We start from the raw sequence: 17,500 nt of genomic DNA on the forward strand, positions 1-17,500 counted from the left end.
TCTTCATTTAAAATATAATTATTAAAGATACATATTAGCGTGGGAGTGCATATTATGTGTGGGTAACTGTGGAAGGCAGAGTCCAACCTGCCTTGAGGCATCATCTTGAGGAACACTACTATCCTTCTTTGAGACAGGGCCGAACTAGCCTAGACTAATGGCACGAGAACCCTAGTGATCTTGTCTCTGACCACTCAGCACTGGCTGGGATTACTAGTATTACTAGCGTATCCAGCATTTTCACATGGGTTCTGGGGATGAAATTCAACTCACCAAGCTTGCAAGGCAAGCCCTCTTTAGTGACTGAGCCATTCTCTACAGCCGACTATACTTAGTTTTTGAAAAGCAACTTAGAAGAGATAAAATGAAACTAGATTCTAGAGTCTAGAATACAGAAAAAGTTTTCAGTGTTCCATTTCTTGTGAGTTACTATCATCTGCATCTTACAGATTTCCCAGGGTCACAAAGTACATGGAAAAAGCAGATGCCTGACCAGAACTCAGGTCTAAACCCTGAGATTGAGGAATCTTTCTAGACTTGACAAGATCCACAGAAACAGGCATAGAGCTGACTCAGTAACTCCACAGTAAAAATAGCTGTGTTCATCATTGACCGATCATTTCAAGTAACAAAGTATGATGAATTAAACAGTAATAAAAAGTTCATATATTTATAATCTACACTTATTCAGAAAAATTCTAATAGTGTTTATTTTTATTTATTGTTTTGTTTTAAGAACAAGTATAAAAAATTCAAATGGTGGTTTAGCTTAAGTTCATGTGAATAAATTTGAGGGTAGAAAAAACCCAAGTTCAAAATTTTGAAACTTGCAATTTGTACTCCTGAAAAATCTGTACTATACCTGCACAGACAGATGTGGGACAGTGGACTGTGCCACCAGACAGAAAAACTGGTAAGCAAAGCTCAGAACCCTTATAAAACTCATAGTTGAGAACAACAGGTGTTGGGAGTAGCTCCCGTACAGATTCCTGTCCTGTAGCATGTGACCACGAGACACCACTAAGAGGACCATGACAATAGGTCATGTTGCATATTGCCTAGAGTTCTCCATGCTGACTGGGTCTCTAGACAGGTTCCGAGTGTTTAGTCAATGAACATCCCTTTCTGGGAATCCCTTCCTGCAAGAGGTATTTCATCTCGGGTTCACCCTGAGTAAGTGTCATACCCGTCCTCATCTGCCACGAATAAAGCAGTCTGGACAAGCAAGGGCTGCTGGGGGCTGGGTGGGACGGCTTTCATCCTACAGAGCCTCACCTAAGTCTCCCACTGAAGGCCCTTCCACACTTCTGGCACTCACTTGAAGCTAAGCTGGATTTCCCCACCATGGGCTCATCACAGGCCTGTTCCCATCTCCTTGTTCTTCCCAGCAGCATCTGGTACACAGGAGGATGGGAGCCCCCATTCTCAACTCTTTGCAGTTCCTAGCTGTATCTGAGTGTATAGGAGTTTGAAAACCACAGCCTCCATCCCAGCCCCCCACTTTTATCTCCTGGAGAAACATAACTGGGACCCCTATTTTAGACTGCGCTTTGCCTCCCCTGAGCGGTGGGCGTGATGGCGTCCTATGAGCCTGGCACCCCAGTGGTAAGGAAGAAATGCAGCCTAATGCCCTTGCATTTTGCCTCCCCTAGCAGCATCCTGACACCCCAGAGGCCAGCAGAAATGCAGAACCACAGCAGACACAAGGTTTCACTAGCTTACATCTTTCTCTGTGTAAGATAATCTCATACTAACCTGTTTGGAATAGTGTCTTATTACTTCAGATTGCAATTCAGATGTTGTATGGAACTGGTAGTTGAGTTCAAAAAAGGCAAGCCTGAAAAAACATATTAACATATATATTTATGTATACATAAATATGTATGCATAGAGGCAGAAAAAAAAAACGTTAACTATTGATGACTTAGTTTTATTTTCTTTAGAATTTTCTTTTCCAGATCTCTTCCAATATATTTATCCTATGCAATTCTTAGCATAGTCTAGTCAAAGAAATTCTCTAGAAGTCTGGTAAAATCTATAACTCTTATCCTATGAAGAAAACCACCAAAGACCAAGGGGAAGACCTCGGTTGTGTACCTGTAGAACTATTTCTCAACTTTACCCTATAAGGGCCCAAAAGAAAATGTTTTGACAAGCTGAGGTGAATGCAGGGGCTGTCTGAAGATGGTCAGTTGCTGCAGGTCTTCCTTCTGGGAAGCAGAGGTAATGAACGATGTACTACCTGGACAGTTCTTTTTTTTTTTTTTTTTTTTTTAATCAGCCTATGAGAACAGGAATATCATGTGTGTTCTTTTGTGACTGGGTCACCTCACTCAGGATGATATCCTCCAGATCCATCCATTTGCCTAACAATTTCATAAATTCATTGTTTTTAATTGCTAAGTAGTACTCCATTGTGTAAATGTACCACATGATATGCACTCACTGATAAGCAGATATTAGCCCAGAAACTTAAAATACCCAAGATACAATTTGCAAAACACATGAAACTCAACAAGGAAGACCAAAAATGTGGATATTTCACTCCTTCTTAGAATGGGGAACAAAATACTCATGGAAGGAGTTACAGAGACAAAGTTCAGAGCTGAGATGGAAGGAAGGACCGTCCAGAGAGTGCCCCACCCGGGGAAACATCTCATATACAACCACCAAACCTACACACTATTGCATACGCCAGAAAGATTTTGCTGACAGGACCCTGATATAGCTATCTCTTGTGAGGCTATGCCAGTGCCTGGCAAATATAGAAGTGGATGCTCACAGTCATCTATGGGATGGAACACAGGGCCCCTAATAAAGAGAAAGTACCTAAGGAGCTAAAGGGGTCTGCCACCCTATAGGAGGAACAACAATATGAACTAATCAGTACCCCCCAGAGCTGTGTCTCTACTTGCATATGTAGCAGAGGATGGCCTAGTCGGCCATCAATGGGAGGAGAGGCCCTTAGTCTTGGGAAGATCATATGCCCCAGTACAGGGGAATGTCAGGGCCAGGAAGTGGGAGTGGGTGGGTTGGAGAGCAGGGTCGGAGGAGGGTATAGGGGACTTTTGGGATAGCATTTGAAATGCAAATGAAGAAAATATCTAATAAAAAAAGAGAACAGGAATATATAGTTCACCTTATTTAGATTCTATGTTCCTGTTTTTGACTGATTCCCAGTTAGGTTCACAGCTAGCTCTGACTTTCATGCTGTTCTTAATAAGTAGACTTGCTAAGACATGTTACCTGGGAAGGCCATTCTTTTGTAAAGCAGTCTTTACTCAGCCTCTTTGAATCACTGATAGCCATGAGCTTCTATTCTGACTCATTCAAACAGAAATGGGTTTTGTCTGATTCTGGGATGAGTCAATATGTTGTTCGTGCTCATCTTGAACTCCTGAACTCAAGTCATCTTCCCACCTTAGATCTCAGTGCTGTGACTATGTGTGTGTCCTGTGGTGCCTAGCCTAAAAACCAATGTTTGACTATAGTACATATAAATCAATCCCTTCATTGTCCTCTGTCTAGTCACTTACTATCTGACAAGCCTTCCTCTTACGGGCTTGAAAGCTTTACCTTTCTAACACCACACCTCTTAAGTATCGACTTCTTTTAAGAGATCTTTATTCAGGCCAGAGTTTCTAATGTACATAAAACTGAATATCTGATACTTCCTTTCCTTAAGAAATACTCAAAAATTATTCTTAATTTAGTCATTAAGGGTAGACAAAATACTTGGTGTTATTTTGATTATAATCCACTTAAAGACAGAAACCACATTTTGCCTATAATTTTCAATATTCTTCTTACATTTACAAAAATTTTAAATCAACATAAATGAACCATTCATCAGTTTATAGATATAAGTATTGAACATACTTAAAAACTACATCTTGTACATCTGTAAGGGTGGCACCAATACTCTTCAGCAAAAGATTTAAAGAATGAACAGGAATTAGTCCGCCATGTTGTTCTGAGTCTTTCGCTTCATCTCTCCCAGAGCTCAGGGAAACACTCAAATGCAACTGGAGAGAGAGAGAGATTCATTAAAGCACTTTCCCCGCAGTGTGGCAACTTTAACTTCTAAACAGTTTGATAATGAGTTCACTAAATCATAACTAAGATCTCAAAAGTTACCTGAATTATGCCAAAACTTAATAACAAAACGTTTAACAAAGTCAAAATCCAACATAGCTCTGTTTAAAATTCATAATTTAAGATGTTCAGCTAAACACTTAGTTCAACTACACATATGGACTGAATTCTCCTCCTGTTTGATTTTTATGAGACAGGATCTGACTACTTAGCCCAAGTTACCTGGACTTGAACCCCTCTTGCCTCAGCATAACGAATGCTGAACAAATACTACCACAAGCAGCTTCAACTCTATTCCCTTGACATTGTGCTGAACCTAGGAAAATATATGATAGTGACACTAACAACCTAGATTTTTAAGTTGTTAAAAATAACCACATATCTCTGAAAATTTACAAAGTCAACTATTAAAATTAAGTTATCACCATAAAGCCACTTTTATAGCCAGGAATGGTGGTGCATGCCTTTAATTCCTGGCACTCAGGAGGCAGAGGCAGATGAAACTCTTGAGTTCCAGAACAGCCAACGCTACACAAAGAAACTCTATTCCCCAACAAGCAAGCAAGGAAGCAAACAAACCTTGGACTTTTGTGTTGTACTGTATATAAATCCCACAGACAGGATTGTGTACTAACTTGAATGTGCTACAAATAACTTGCAGAAATTGTGTTAGACATTTAGATAGTACTATCAAGATGGCCTAGTAGTAGATAAAGGGGCTTGCTACCAAGTCTGACAACCTGAATTCAATCCCTGGAAATCACATGCTCACAGGAGAGAACTGCCTCCTGCATACTTCCATGCTTGCAGTGACAAGTGCACACACACATTTAAAGAAAAACCAAAACTGACATCTGGGCTGGTGAGATGGGCTTAGCAGGTAAAGTTACTCGGTACATAAGCCTGTCAGGTTGAGTTCAAACCCAGAACCCACAATGGAAGCAGAGAATGTTATCCTTTAAGTTCCTTCCCATTGTGACAAATGCAGCCTATACTCACATTCATTCATCACACACACATACACACATATGTTAATAAAATTAAAACAACTATATTCTGTGCTCAACTCTTTTTGTGTTTCAGTGTGCATGTATGCATGTACATGTGTGTGTACATGAAGGTGTATTGCCCTGTGTCTCTTAAGTCCACTTTATGAATTTCTAGCTAAAACATACACCATACATGAAATGATACATCATAATTTGTGAAAAAAAAATCAAAGTCAAAAAACAGAGTTAAGATATAGACTCAGGTTGTAGAGGATTTCAGTATTATTTCTAAAAGGTAAAAAGATTTTTAAAAAACTGTTAAGAATCACTACTTCTCCTTCATTCTACGTAGCCGTAAAACTATACAGCTACTATGCTGTTAAAGGAGAGAATTTAAGTGCTAATTCCCTTCAAAGAGATCAAACCAATTTATAATTATTTAGTTTATAAAATAAAAATGATTTATTGTTCTTACCTTGATAGGAGATATATGAAAATATTCAAAGAGATTGACTTGTGATTGATCTACTGATGAAACCACTTCATATTCTTGTTCAAATGCTTCTACATCCTTATGAAAATATTCCACCTACACCAGGAATACAAACACCGAAAGGACCCGTTTATGAAAGATATTTAAAGCCAATGCCTCTCACATGGAAGAAAATCCTTCCTTAACACCCAGTCAGCATTATCCTTAATTGGAAGTTACTGTCTCAGAATTAACTTGTATCATTACTGCTAGGGAAGTCTGGCACAAATTACATGAGAGATGTATCTTTTATGTTTCTCTTAAATGATACTTAGCTTTTCTTCATGTGACTATACATCTTACTTGAAAAGAGCACTAATACATTCCAGCAACATCCTCTGTGGCTATTTGCTTCTTTAAACTGAGTTCTGTAACAATCTGTAGCACTTTGGTACTTGTCTTACCACAATTTAGAGGCTAGTGAGATGATGTACAAAGGAGATGGCACTAAACAATTTCACATGAGGTAGTGGTGGTTTTATTTTTGGTAATCACCAACACTTCTTTTCCAAATAAGCATAGACCTAAGTTACTTATGTATGCTAAAAAAATGTCTCAAGAACTTAAGTTACAGAAATTATGCAGATGTGAAAAGATCTCATTTTCTTATATTGTATATCAATCACTCACCTGTCCAACCACATATTAAAAAGATAATAGGACGTTGACAGTTAGGCCGTAAAGACCCCAATTCTCATTGAAGTGGCTGGCAGCCATCTCAGCAACAGGTCTTGAAACACTGCTCATTACTTTATTACATACTTGTGGTTTTTGTGGAAAAAAAAAAAAACCATACACTTTTGTTCCAGAAATCTGTGTGTCTATCCTTCTGCCAGCCTTAATTGTTCTTACCATCATGCTTTGCGCTAAGTTTTAAATTGGAGTATGATCCAGTACTTTGTTGTTCTTCAAAATTATTTAGGCTGACTTGAGCCTTTGTGATTGCACTAAATTTTAAGAGCAGTTTGTCAAGTTCTTCAAACGCTACACTGTGATTTACAGAGTGTAGATTTTGTAGTTTAAATTTATCCTCAGGTATTTATTTTTGCTGGATTATTATGCGTTAAAGTTGTTTATATAGTTTCGGTGTGGGGTTATAATACATACATAAGAAATAGAACTGATTTTGGTATGCTGGTTCTTGTCATTTATAACTTACATAATTCATCTGTTACCTTTAGGTATGTATCTTCTTTTGGCTTTTTGCATGAAAGATTAGATCATCTGAGAAAAGAGGTCGTTTGAATTCTGTGGTTTGGATGTATGTGCTTTTGCTTTTTCATCCCTACTTGCTTTTCTTGAAGCTAGTGAGATGTTGGACAGACGTGAGAACAGGCATCAATGGGCTGTTTCTTATCTATAGGGTAAGATTTTCAGTGTTTACCCTGAGTTCTTTGTAGTTTTTGACTGTATATTTAATACCTACATTTATACAGTATTGTTCTTATATATCTTGACAGACAGACAGATATACTTGGTTCCCTAGTATTTTGCTGAGGTCTTTTATGTTCATATTCATGAAAGATCTGAGTCTGTGGTTTTCTTTTAGTGCCTTTTAAGTTTTATCTTAGTGTTGGAATAGTAATGGCTTTATAGTATGGGTGGAGAAGGAGAAGAAGGTTCCCTCTTCCTGTTTATTGGAGCCACTTGTGCAATGTGTAGCAGAACTAATGATGATGCAGCTGGGTTAGCATTGCCCTTCAGGGAGATTTAGGATCAGGTTACAACTTGCATCTTAGAGATCAGGAAGATTTAGGGTCAGGCTTCACATCTTAGGGTTCAGGTAGATCTAGGGTCGCACCTCCTGTCTTAGGAATTGTTTTAAATGATTGGTTTCCTCTGAGTCATTTTCACTACTTCCCTCTGATTTTTAAGATTTTGTCCATTTCATCTAAGTTTTGTAATTTATTGGCATAAAACTATTGGTGGTATTTCTTTATCACTCACTTATTTGGGTAAAGTCAGACGTAAGCGTCCTTCTGTGGTTCTTTCAAAAAATCTGTCTTTTACTTTCATTGTTTTTTTTTTCTATTGTTTTACTATTTTAGCAAATGACACTTAGAAAGCACAAATAATAAAAGAAAAACTAACTTGTACCTCATTAACATTAAAAATATCCATGCTTCTAAAATACTGCCAGAACAGTAGAAAACACTTGAAACTCATACAGCTGGTAAAAGACCAATTAGAATGCACAAAGAATTTGGTAATTTATCAATAAGAAGACAGATAACCCATTACACAACCTGGAGAGCCAGAGCAGTAAGGTGCACACATATTAGCACATCAAAAGATTCTTCTCAGTGGGCTGAGATGGCTCAGTGGGTAAATATGCTTACGGCCAAGCCTGATGGTGGCACTCACAAGGCAGAAGAGAAACAAAGCCTGGGAGCTGTAAATGTGACTTCCATATGCATGCCATAGTACTGCTCTACATCTTCCCACAAATTAATGTTTAGATAAATAGCATCATTTTCAGTCATACAAGACCCAGTGAGAAGCAAGTTCATACCCACTAGGAAGGCATGAACAAACCCCACAAACAATAGTAATTGTTGTAGGGAAGGCTGAGGAGTCACAGTGCTCATATACTGAAAAATGAACGGATGAGAAATGGTGGAGTCACTGTAAACCACATGGGAAATTATTAGAGTGAATTTGCTAAAAGACTAAATATGATTAAACATTATTACTATGTGACTCAGCAAACACACTCTTAGGTATATACACACATCAGAAATGAAAAGCTTAAGTTTACATAAAAATACGTACATACTAAATATCATCATACTTGTAAAATGTAAAAGCAATCCAGATTTCAAGTGGCCAATGAATAGGCATAATGTAACAAACTCATATAAAGAGTTATTACTCGGTCATAAAAAGGAATGAAGTACTAATACATGTTACAACATAGAGAGACCTTAAAAATATGCTAAGTGATGGGGGTACAAGTGGCCTGGAGTCATGGGGATGAATAGGCTATTTCCCTGTATACAAGTATGAAATTCTCATAAAAAGTATGAACTAAGTCCTCAACAAACACCATACACTAAGATTTTGTGCATATAAATATTATGGGCAAAGAGGATATTAACATTTACACAGAATTAAGACATCTGAGATGTGATGAGAGAGTCTTGAATTTCATCAGGTAATGACAACTTTATTCACAGAGTTTGTAGTATTTTCTTAGACCTTCTCTTTTCATAATATTTTCTGTCAAATGCTGTCACTCCACATCTTACCTCTGTTTTCTCAGTCACTTCCGCTTTTGTGACAAGTTCTGCGAGAGCATACACAAATCCAAGATCCAAACTGAGGTCCATTTCTTGAATCAACACTTTGAAATACCTGTATTAAAATGTAGGAAACAAACAAACAAACAAATCCAGTAACTACATTCAGGGACTTAGATAAGATAAATGAGATCAACTTTAGAGCTTGGAAACTTGGGACTAAATGAACAAATGCAATGAACTGTGCTACACTGTACCAGCAAGTAACTCCACATAGGAAAGTGGCCACAGAAAAGAAACTGACTACTGACAAGTCATGGAACAGGCAATTACACCACAACCACAATGAACAAATACATGTGGTAAATCATTACATTTAAATAAAAAAATTAATTAAAAAAAGCAAGTCCTAAAAGTATTTTATAGTCTGAAATATTCTGAGAAAATCATACATTAATCTAGCTAGCTAAAGAGATGGCTCAGTGGTTAAGAGAATTCACTGGCTTCTCTTCCAGAGGACAAAGGTTTGAGTTCCACCACCCACAGAGGGCTCATAATTGTCTGTAATTCCAGCCCCAGGGTACACATGCCCTCTTCAGGTCTTAGCAAGCACCACACATATATAATGGTATGCAGGGAAGACACTTATACACATAAAATAAAAATAAAGGGAAAATTTTAAATTAGAAAATAAAAATATGAGAATGCTTAACTATACATATACATAATAATATTATTATTTATTTTTAAATTTTATCTTTTTATCAGTGTGCATGTGTGGTGGGCATGTGGCTCCAGGGATCAAAGTCAGGTTTTACTAGGCTTGTGCTTCAAGAGACTCTGTGCACTGAGATCTCCCCCTAGCCCATAACAGTTCATGTCAGTGGCCAGGAGAAACAGAGAGGAATCCATCACCTGGATGGATGCTGTGCTCCAGAATCTGCTTCTTGGAATGCGTGAGTTGTGAATAAAGATGGAAAGTTTACTTTTGTCACTGTTCCTAAAACAATGTATGGTCATTATAAATAACTCGAGACAGGAAAAAATGTGTATAAACAGAAAATAATAAAGTACCTGAGGTCTAGAGACAACTACTGCTAACCTTCACATAAATCACATTTAGAATCTTCCGACTTTCTAAGATTATGAAATACTTAATAGATTTTATTTTACCTTTAAATTTTATTATTTTACACTTAAATATCTGGCTCACATAAAATCTGGTTTTAACAAGAACAAAAATATATTCAAATGTTTAGACAAAACAATTAAATAAACACACAAGAACTATATGAAGACACTTACTTAATGCGTGATATTTGGGAATGTCCTGCAGATCTCATGACAATACTGACATCTGTAAACGGCTTTGGTGCTGTGAAGGTTAAAAATATGATTATGCTCATCACATTTTAAGCCAAAGGCTGGGCATTGTCTTTAAACTGAATATACATATCAAATTCATCATGTAGTTAGCCAGCAGCATCAAATACAATTAATGGCATCTCTAAGGTCATTTAGTCTTCCTCTCAGTCCTCAGAACAACCTTTTTAGTTATCTGCAGCCACTTGAAGGATAATTATAAAAATTAATGACTTTATAATAGAAGTAGGAATTAAGAGACAACAGCAAGTTGTGCAAACACAGTCTGGAGGCTTGCATGGTTCGGCTCCTAAGTTAACTAGCATATGTATGTAACAGAGTGAGAAGACCTACAAAGAAATTGTAAAAAGCCACTACAAAGTGTGCCGTCCATGATTTAAGGTCTGTGGTGGGAACACAGAAAAAGGAAGCAAAGAGAGGTAGAATGTAAAGGTGGCAGGGAGCAGAGAGAAAGTACAGTGACGAGGGATAAACAAGAAAGAGAAGAAAAACGAAAGAACGAAGAGAGGTTGAAAAGAGTGTCAGTTGCTCTCGTTTGGAGAACACAGGACCATTCAGAAGATCCTGAACCTAAGGGCTGGAGAACTGACTAAAGGGTTAATGGCACTTTTGCACTTCCCAGCACCGCACCTACACTGGCAGCTCACAACCACCATGACTCCAGTTCCAGGGGATCTGATGACCTCTTCTGGTCGCTGCAGGAACCAGGCATGCACATGATGTACACATACATTCTTAAGACATATGCATAAAGCAAACAATACAATCTTTAAAAATACCCACTGGATCTAAATTTTCTCATTGTTTATTTATTTTCTAATATTTTAAACATTATAGGTTATTAGTTTATGTATCAGTACTATGTCTTAAAATTCCTATTTCTAAAAACTCTAATATATATATTTTAAAATAACCATTCTTATACTTTAAGGTTCTGATGGAGAACTCCTAGTCCTTCATTAAGCAGTTTTATTATCTAATCATCTATAAAAACTAAATTTGAGAATGCTACTGTTATAGCCAAATAGACCCACTAGCCACACAAGTGTATACCACAACCTAAAAGTAGCACAAACCTGAGTCCATGGTGACAGACTTTGGAGGTTTAATAGGATAAAACACGAAAGGGAAAATAGCACCCTGAATCTGATTTTGGATCTAAGAAAATGAGACAATAATTAGTTTATAGCATATCACACACAACCTGACTACAAGCATCCCTCCTGTCCGCAGCTTCCGGTCTCCCTTCTTTGTCTTCCTCCTTATCTTTTCTATCCTTTCTTTCTTTCTTTCTTCTTTTTCTTTCTATCTCTCTTTCTCTCAAACTGACCCTCCCCGCTTCATGCCATCTTTCCTTCTCAGACAGAGAGTCTCATTCCATGGCACAGGCTGGCCTTGGACTCATGGTGAGCCTCCTGCCTCAGCTTCTCTAGTGCTGTGATTACAGACAGGTGTAATTCTGGTTGCTTTTCCAGTTTGTTTTTACTCAAGAGCTTCCATCTTGTCTTCTCTGGCTTCACACTAGATAAAACAGGCTAGGCGGACATAGCTGGGTTTTTACTGCTCTGCCTTCCCTTTCAGACTCACCTGTATTCTATAAATCTGAATTCTGAATGACGACTGATGTGCAGATGTGTTATATTCTACTTTTAGTGCTGGCAGGTAATTTCTCCGGACAGGTATCACATGTGGTTGCAGAATTTTCATGTCATTGCCACTAGGTGTTAAACGAACCTGAAAAATATTGCCCCTCCATAATGAGATGGGTTTTTGTTTTGACCATTTATTAAAATTATAAATTTATATAAAAATGACTTTGGGGCACCCTAACTTAAAATGTCAAGTCTATAGAAGAGGGTGGTGAGGTGGGAAACGAGTAGAAGCAAAGTATAATGATACAGTTGTGAAGCCATGACCTTGTATGCTAGCTGAGAAAACACATTAAAGCTGAACACTCATATGTGCATCTCAGAATTGTGGCAGCAGAGACGGAGGACTGCCATCCTCAAGGACAGCTTGGTCCACATGGCGAGTGTCAGGCCAACTAGGGCAAAACTAACTAAACCAAATCAAACCCCAAACAAAAAGTTTCTAAAACTTTATGTTCATACCCCTAAATTAGAATATATATTTATATAAAGATTATAGCTTGGCTACATCACTTTTATATTTAATTTCTAAAACTGGTTTTAATAGAATAACCCAATAAAAGAAAAATAACCTTAAAATAAGAAAATCTGGGGCTGGTGAGATGGCTCAGTGGGTAAGAGCACCCGACTGCTCTTCCGAAGGTCAGGAGTTCAAATCCCAGCAACCACATGGTGGCTCACAACCATCCGAAACGAGATCTGGTGCCCTCTTCTGGAGTGTCTGAAGACAGCTACAGTGTACTTACATATAANAAANAAANAAANNTAAAAAAAAAAAAAANAAAAAAAAAAAGAAAATCTGGTTTCTTGTTACATCATAGATTTAGTTACTAGAATCTTGAGCATGTTTCAATTTTTTAACATAACTATTCTTTTAAACAAAGCTGATATGAAGTCTATACATTTGTGTTAACTATGTGGTTTTTCACGTAGGAGTCAGTTTCTCCTTAAAATTCAGAAGTAATTCAAAGTAGACTGTAAACTACAAGTTCCCATTAGCACTTTAGAACTTACCGGAATGCTGTTGTCCAACTCGACCACTTTGTCCTCCAAGGGCGAGGCCTCCATGTACTCCCTGAACTCCTTCTCCAGCTTCTCTGTGTGCTTCACACTCATAGGCTTCCACCTGGCCTTCTTCTTTGGTTTTGCCTCCCAAACCACATCAGAACTTACATAGGAAATCAGTGTATTAGTTTATAGCCATTTAGCTAGTGTATTACTTATTTAATATGCTTTAGCTTTTATTCAGTTAGTATTCTAGGTAGAAGAAAAACACTGCTGAACATCCCTGTCATTCTCCATTTTAGCTAGGGAGTTAGAGAGAATAAATAGTTATCATGAACAAATCAATCTGAGGATCTGGGAGAGAGAAATGTTTCTGAACCAAGAAAATGTCTATAGTCTAAGATGGATCTGCAGTCTAATCTACCAGGAATGTTATTTAAAAAGGCATGGTCACTAGGCCCCATTAAGAAGGTGCCCCTTAAGGGAGACAATGAGGGAGACATTTCAGACACATGAGCAGCTTCACCAAATACCCTTGAGCAGTAGAGTTCTGCAGTGCACAGAGAATAGAGACTAGCATGATGGAACACATGGGGGTAGAGAGAATAGAAGCTCGTGAGAAGACCAGCAAGGTAAAAACCTTTGAGGGCCACACTCTTGAGTTTTAGCTTTCAAATATGAACGGCTCTAACCTTGTAATGCCTATGTAGGCTACTTCTTGCTTTGTATAGTTATTGACAAGTGAAATCCCGACATCCTGTAACGCCAGCACAACTTCCAGCTCTGCTAACTCTGCCTTTTCACTTTCATACGTTACTTTAAACACTCTTGGGTCTTCAGTGAATAAAATAATACGCTGCAGGCCTTCAAAGAACGACACTAAATAAATTGTTTTGTTCCCCACACTTATGGGTGTCATCATATCCTAAAAAAAAAAAAAAAAAAAGGGAATCGGAGTTTGTACTCTGCACAGAACCCAATGAGAAGGAAGTCTATACCTGACATTTACACGGTAAGAATAAAAACTGCCTAAAGCTGAGGCAGCAAACAAAGGAACACACCTCTCACATGAGCTATTTCAGACAATTCATGACAATCAACAGAATGAATATCTGTATAATACTTTGAATATTTTTTTACTAAAATAATCTCATGTCAGCTGCTACATTATAATGACATTGTTAATCATAAAGCCAAATCAGTTAAATGCTTTTTAGATCATAATAAACTCTGAAGTCTTATAGGCTAAATCAGTAACACAAAATATTTTTTCCTACTTCATTTTAACTCTATGGTAAATACAGTACATATTAAAGGTTGTTTAAACCTCAAGTTCACATTTCCTTACATTGAAGAGTAAGAAAGGGTACTTGCTATCTCAGTCATTATAAAAGCCTTATAAAGCACTGATGCAGTCATTATAAAAGCCTTATAAAGCACTGATGAAGCCCGGTGCAATAACTCACAATCTACACATCTGTAATCATAGGACTTGGGGGGGGGGTAAGGCAAAAGGATTGCCATGAGCTCAAACTAACCAGGGCTACAGTGGGAGCCCTTGTTTCAAATTATAAGACAAGTAAAACTCATATATAACAACAACAAAATACAGTACTGATGTTTTCCACAGGGCTAATGACTTAGGAAACTCCTTTATAAATACTGCTTTAGGAGACATTAGATGACTCGACAAAAGCCTTGTGACCTGAGTCTGTCTCTAGGACTCATGGCAGAAGAGAAATGATTCACATAGGTTGTCCTCATGAAGGCCTGTGGTACATTTGCACTCATGTGTATATGTCCATATACATATCCATGTACATAATAATACCATAGAGATAAAAATTGCAAGTTAATGAATAAATACTATATTGATATCAGGTCTTTAAATCCAATGATTAAAAAATGAAGTAAATTAACAGTTAACCATAAATTCTAGCTAATAAATATTCTGATTAATAGAAAAGTTTAATATTTAGTTTACATTTATGTTACAAAGAAATTAAAAATTGAAGTTACCATAAAATTATTATCTAGTTACTATAACACAGCGTACAAAAACTTTTAAAATAAAATACATAGTACTGGAAGTTCAGACAATTAAGAAAACATGTATTTTCTTTTGCTTTTTTTTTACATTTTTATTTATTTTTTAATTAGATGTTTTCTTCATTACATTTCAAATGCTATCCCCTTTCCTAGTTTCCTCTCCGAAAATTCCCTATCCCCTCCCCCTGCTCCCTAGCCCACCCACTTCTACTTCCTGGCCCTGGCATTCCCCTATACTGGGGCATAGAATCTTCGCAAGACCAAGAGCCTCTCCGCCCATTGGTGGCCAACTAGGGTCATCCTCTGCTACATATGCAGCTAGAGACATGAGCTCTGGGGGTACTGGTTAGCTCATATGAAAACATGTATTTTCAAATCAGAATCTCTAATATTCCAAATTTCAGACTTATCTTTATAAATTTCAAACACTCATTATTATTTAACTATGCAATGTGATAATCAAGACATCATCTAGGCCTTTAATCCTTGGGAGAGAGAGGCAGGTGGATCTTGGTCAGTTGATGCCAGCCTGGCCTGCATAGCACATTCCAGGACAGCCAGGGCTATTAAGAAAGGTCCTGTTCTCAAAAAACAAAGTAAACCAAATCAAATGAAAGAAAACAAACCCTACTAGTAAAGAATTTTAAAAGGATTACAGTGCTAATGATATGAAATCTGCATTAAAATCAAAATCAAATCAACTACTATTGAAAGAAAATTTTAAAAAATCCAACTAGTACAGGAGGTCTAAAGAAATGGCTAGTGGTTAAAAGCACATGTCACTCTGGAGGGGGACTCAGGTTCATTTCCCAGCATCCACACCACGCAGCTCACAACCACCATACGCAGGCAGGATGAAAGGATCTGACACCCACTTCTGATGTCCATGGGAACCTGGATGCATGTGGTACACGTACACAGTACTCAGGCACACTCACCAACACATAAAAGTAACTAAAGTTTAAAAAACACACATGTGATATGCACATATGAAACTTTGAACACAGCATTTCTTAACTGGTAAACATACTTTTTCCTGAAGAAAAGTATACAAAGTAAAAATGCTTATAGAGGGCAACAGGACGGACAGTGGTCAAGAGCTGTAAAACCAGTGATTTCAGGGCCTGAAATGATCATCATTTGTTTTTACAGCTTGCCACTGAGAAATGAACTCTCTTTAGTTTAGGTATCTTACAGAGCTGAAATCTACTTAAGGTGTCTGTAAGTACAGGGTACAGGTACTTAAGGGATGAATGCTGAATGAAGACCTCCTCAAGTCCACCATCTTTCCTCACAGTAAAAACAGATGATGAAGACAGTCAGACTTGCAGTTCTTGGTACTTACATCCTTATGGGTTACTTCACCATAGCTTTGCCCACAGCTCCACTTCAGCTTTCTAGAGCCCACTGGGTCAGCCCATGTATAATAGACTGCTTTTCCAGGAGGTAGAGAATCTTCTATTTCACCGAGAGAACTGACATTAGACAGTAAAAATATGTATTAAATTAAATGCAGTTGACAAATACATAAAAATACTAAATAATATTTCATTCTTATCCTATTAATTGAGATCTATAAAAAATCCTAGAAAAGGATTTTTTTCCTTCTACAAGAAAAGCGGAAGTCAGCTTTCTTTCAGAATATTATACCTATTCCAATGAAAAATGTATATCTAAGAGAACAAAAATATTTGAAGGCAAACATTTTTATGAGGAAATAAAGATCTTCAAGTATTTAAAGTTACCTTTTGTTTTATTCTAAAATATTCTTATCCACATAAAATCTTAGCTTAATTAGTTCTTATTTTGTAAGCAAAGGTCTTGCTGTATATACTGGGTAGTTTCTGGGACTTGAAAATGGAACCTTAACTGAGGAATTCCTCCATCAGACTGGCCTGTGAGCATGTCAATGGGGTATTTTCCTGATTAATGACTGACATGAGAGAACCCAGCCCATTGTGAGCATGTCGTCTTGGGCTGTGTAAGAAATCAAAGCAACCCAGGGAGAGCAAGTCAACAAGCAGTATTACGGAAACACAGTAAAAATGCTTGAAATTTGTGAAAATTTGACACATCATATCTTTTTAAACCATGAAAAACATTTCAGGACTACAGTGATGGCTCAGTCAGTTTAAAAGCATGCACCTGTAATCCTAACAACCGAGGAAGCAGAGACGGGAGGACACCTGGAACTCAATGCCTTGTCAGTCTTGTTGACTCATTAAACGCCAGGTTAGGTAAGAGACCCTGTCCATAAGATGGAGAGCCAGAGAGGAAGATAACCAACATGTATTTCTAATCTCCATGCAAATACACATCTATAACACCAGTCATGTGTACAAACATGTTTATATCTACATACAGACCACATAATACATGTGTGATAGATGACAGACAGTTGAGACATAGAGAGACAGAGAGAAAGACACACGTACCCAGAAAGAGTGAAGACAGTCACAGACACACACATAAAGACATAGAGAGATGACAGATAGAGAGAGAGAGAGAGAGAGAGAGAGAGAGAGAGAGAGAGAGAGAGAGAGAGAGAAGAGAGGGGAG

General features: G+C 37.5%; 1 protein-coding gene across 3 annotated transcripts in view; it reads right to left on the minus strand.

Annotated features, from left to right (window-relative positions):
• Vps13a (vacuolar protein sorting 13 homolog A) overlaps window positions 1-17,500 on the minus strand; it is a 168,703-nt gene that overhangs the window by 27,884 nt on the left and 123,319 nt on the right. For all 3 annotated transcript variants that reach the window (XM_021151796.1, XM_021151798.2, XM_021151797.1), the window contains exons 53-62: window positions 16,287-16,416; window positions 13,585-13,817; window positions 12,902-13,055; window positions 11,826-11,972; window positions 11,315-11,396; window positions 10,161-10,230; window positions 8,865-8,970; window positions 5,560-5,673; window positions 3,880-4,025; window positions 1,756-1,837 (exon numbers count right to left, since the gene is read on the minus strand). In XM_021151796.1, the coding sequence (XP_021007455.1) occupies window positions 1,756-1,837; window positions 3,880-4,025; window positions 5,560-5,673; window positions 8,865-8,970; window positions 10,161-10,230; window positions 11,315-11,396; window positions 11,826-11,972; window positions 12,902-13,055; window positions 13,585-13,817; window positions 16,287-16,416 (1,264 nt within the window). The remainder of the gene's footprint in view (window positions 1-1,755; window positions 1,838-3,879; window positions 4,026-5,559; window positions 5,674-8,864; window positions 8,971-10,160; window positions 10,231-11,314; window positions 11,397-11,825; window positions 11,973-12,901; window positions 13,056-13,584; window positions 13,818-16,286; window positions 16,417-17,500) is intronic.

The sequence above is a fragment of the Mus caroli genome, chromosome 19, assembly GCF_900094665.2.
Source record: "Mus caroli chromosome 19, CAROLI_EIJ_v1.1, whole genome shotgun sequence".
NCBI lineage: Eukaryota > Metazoa > Chordata > Mammalia > Rodentia > Muridae > Mus > Mus caroli.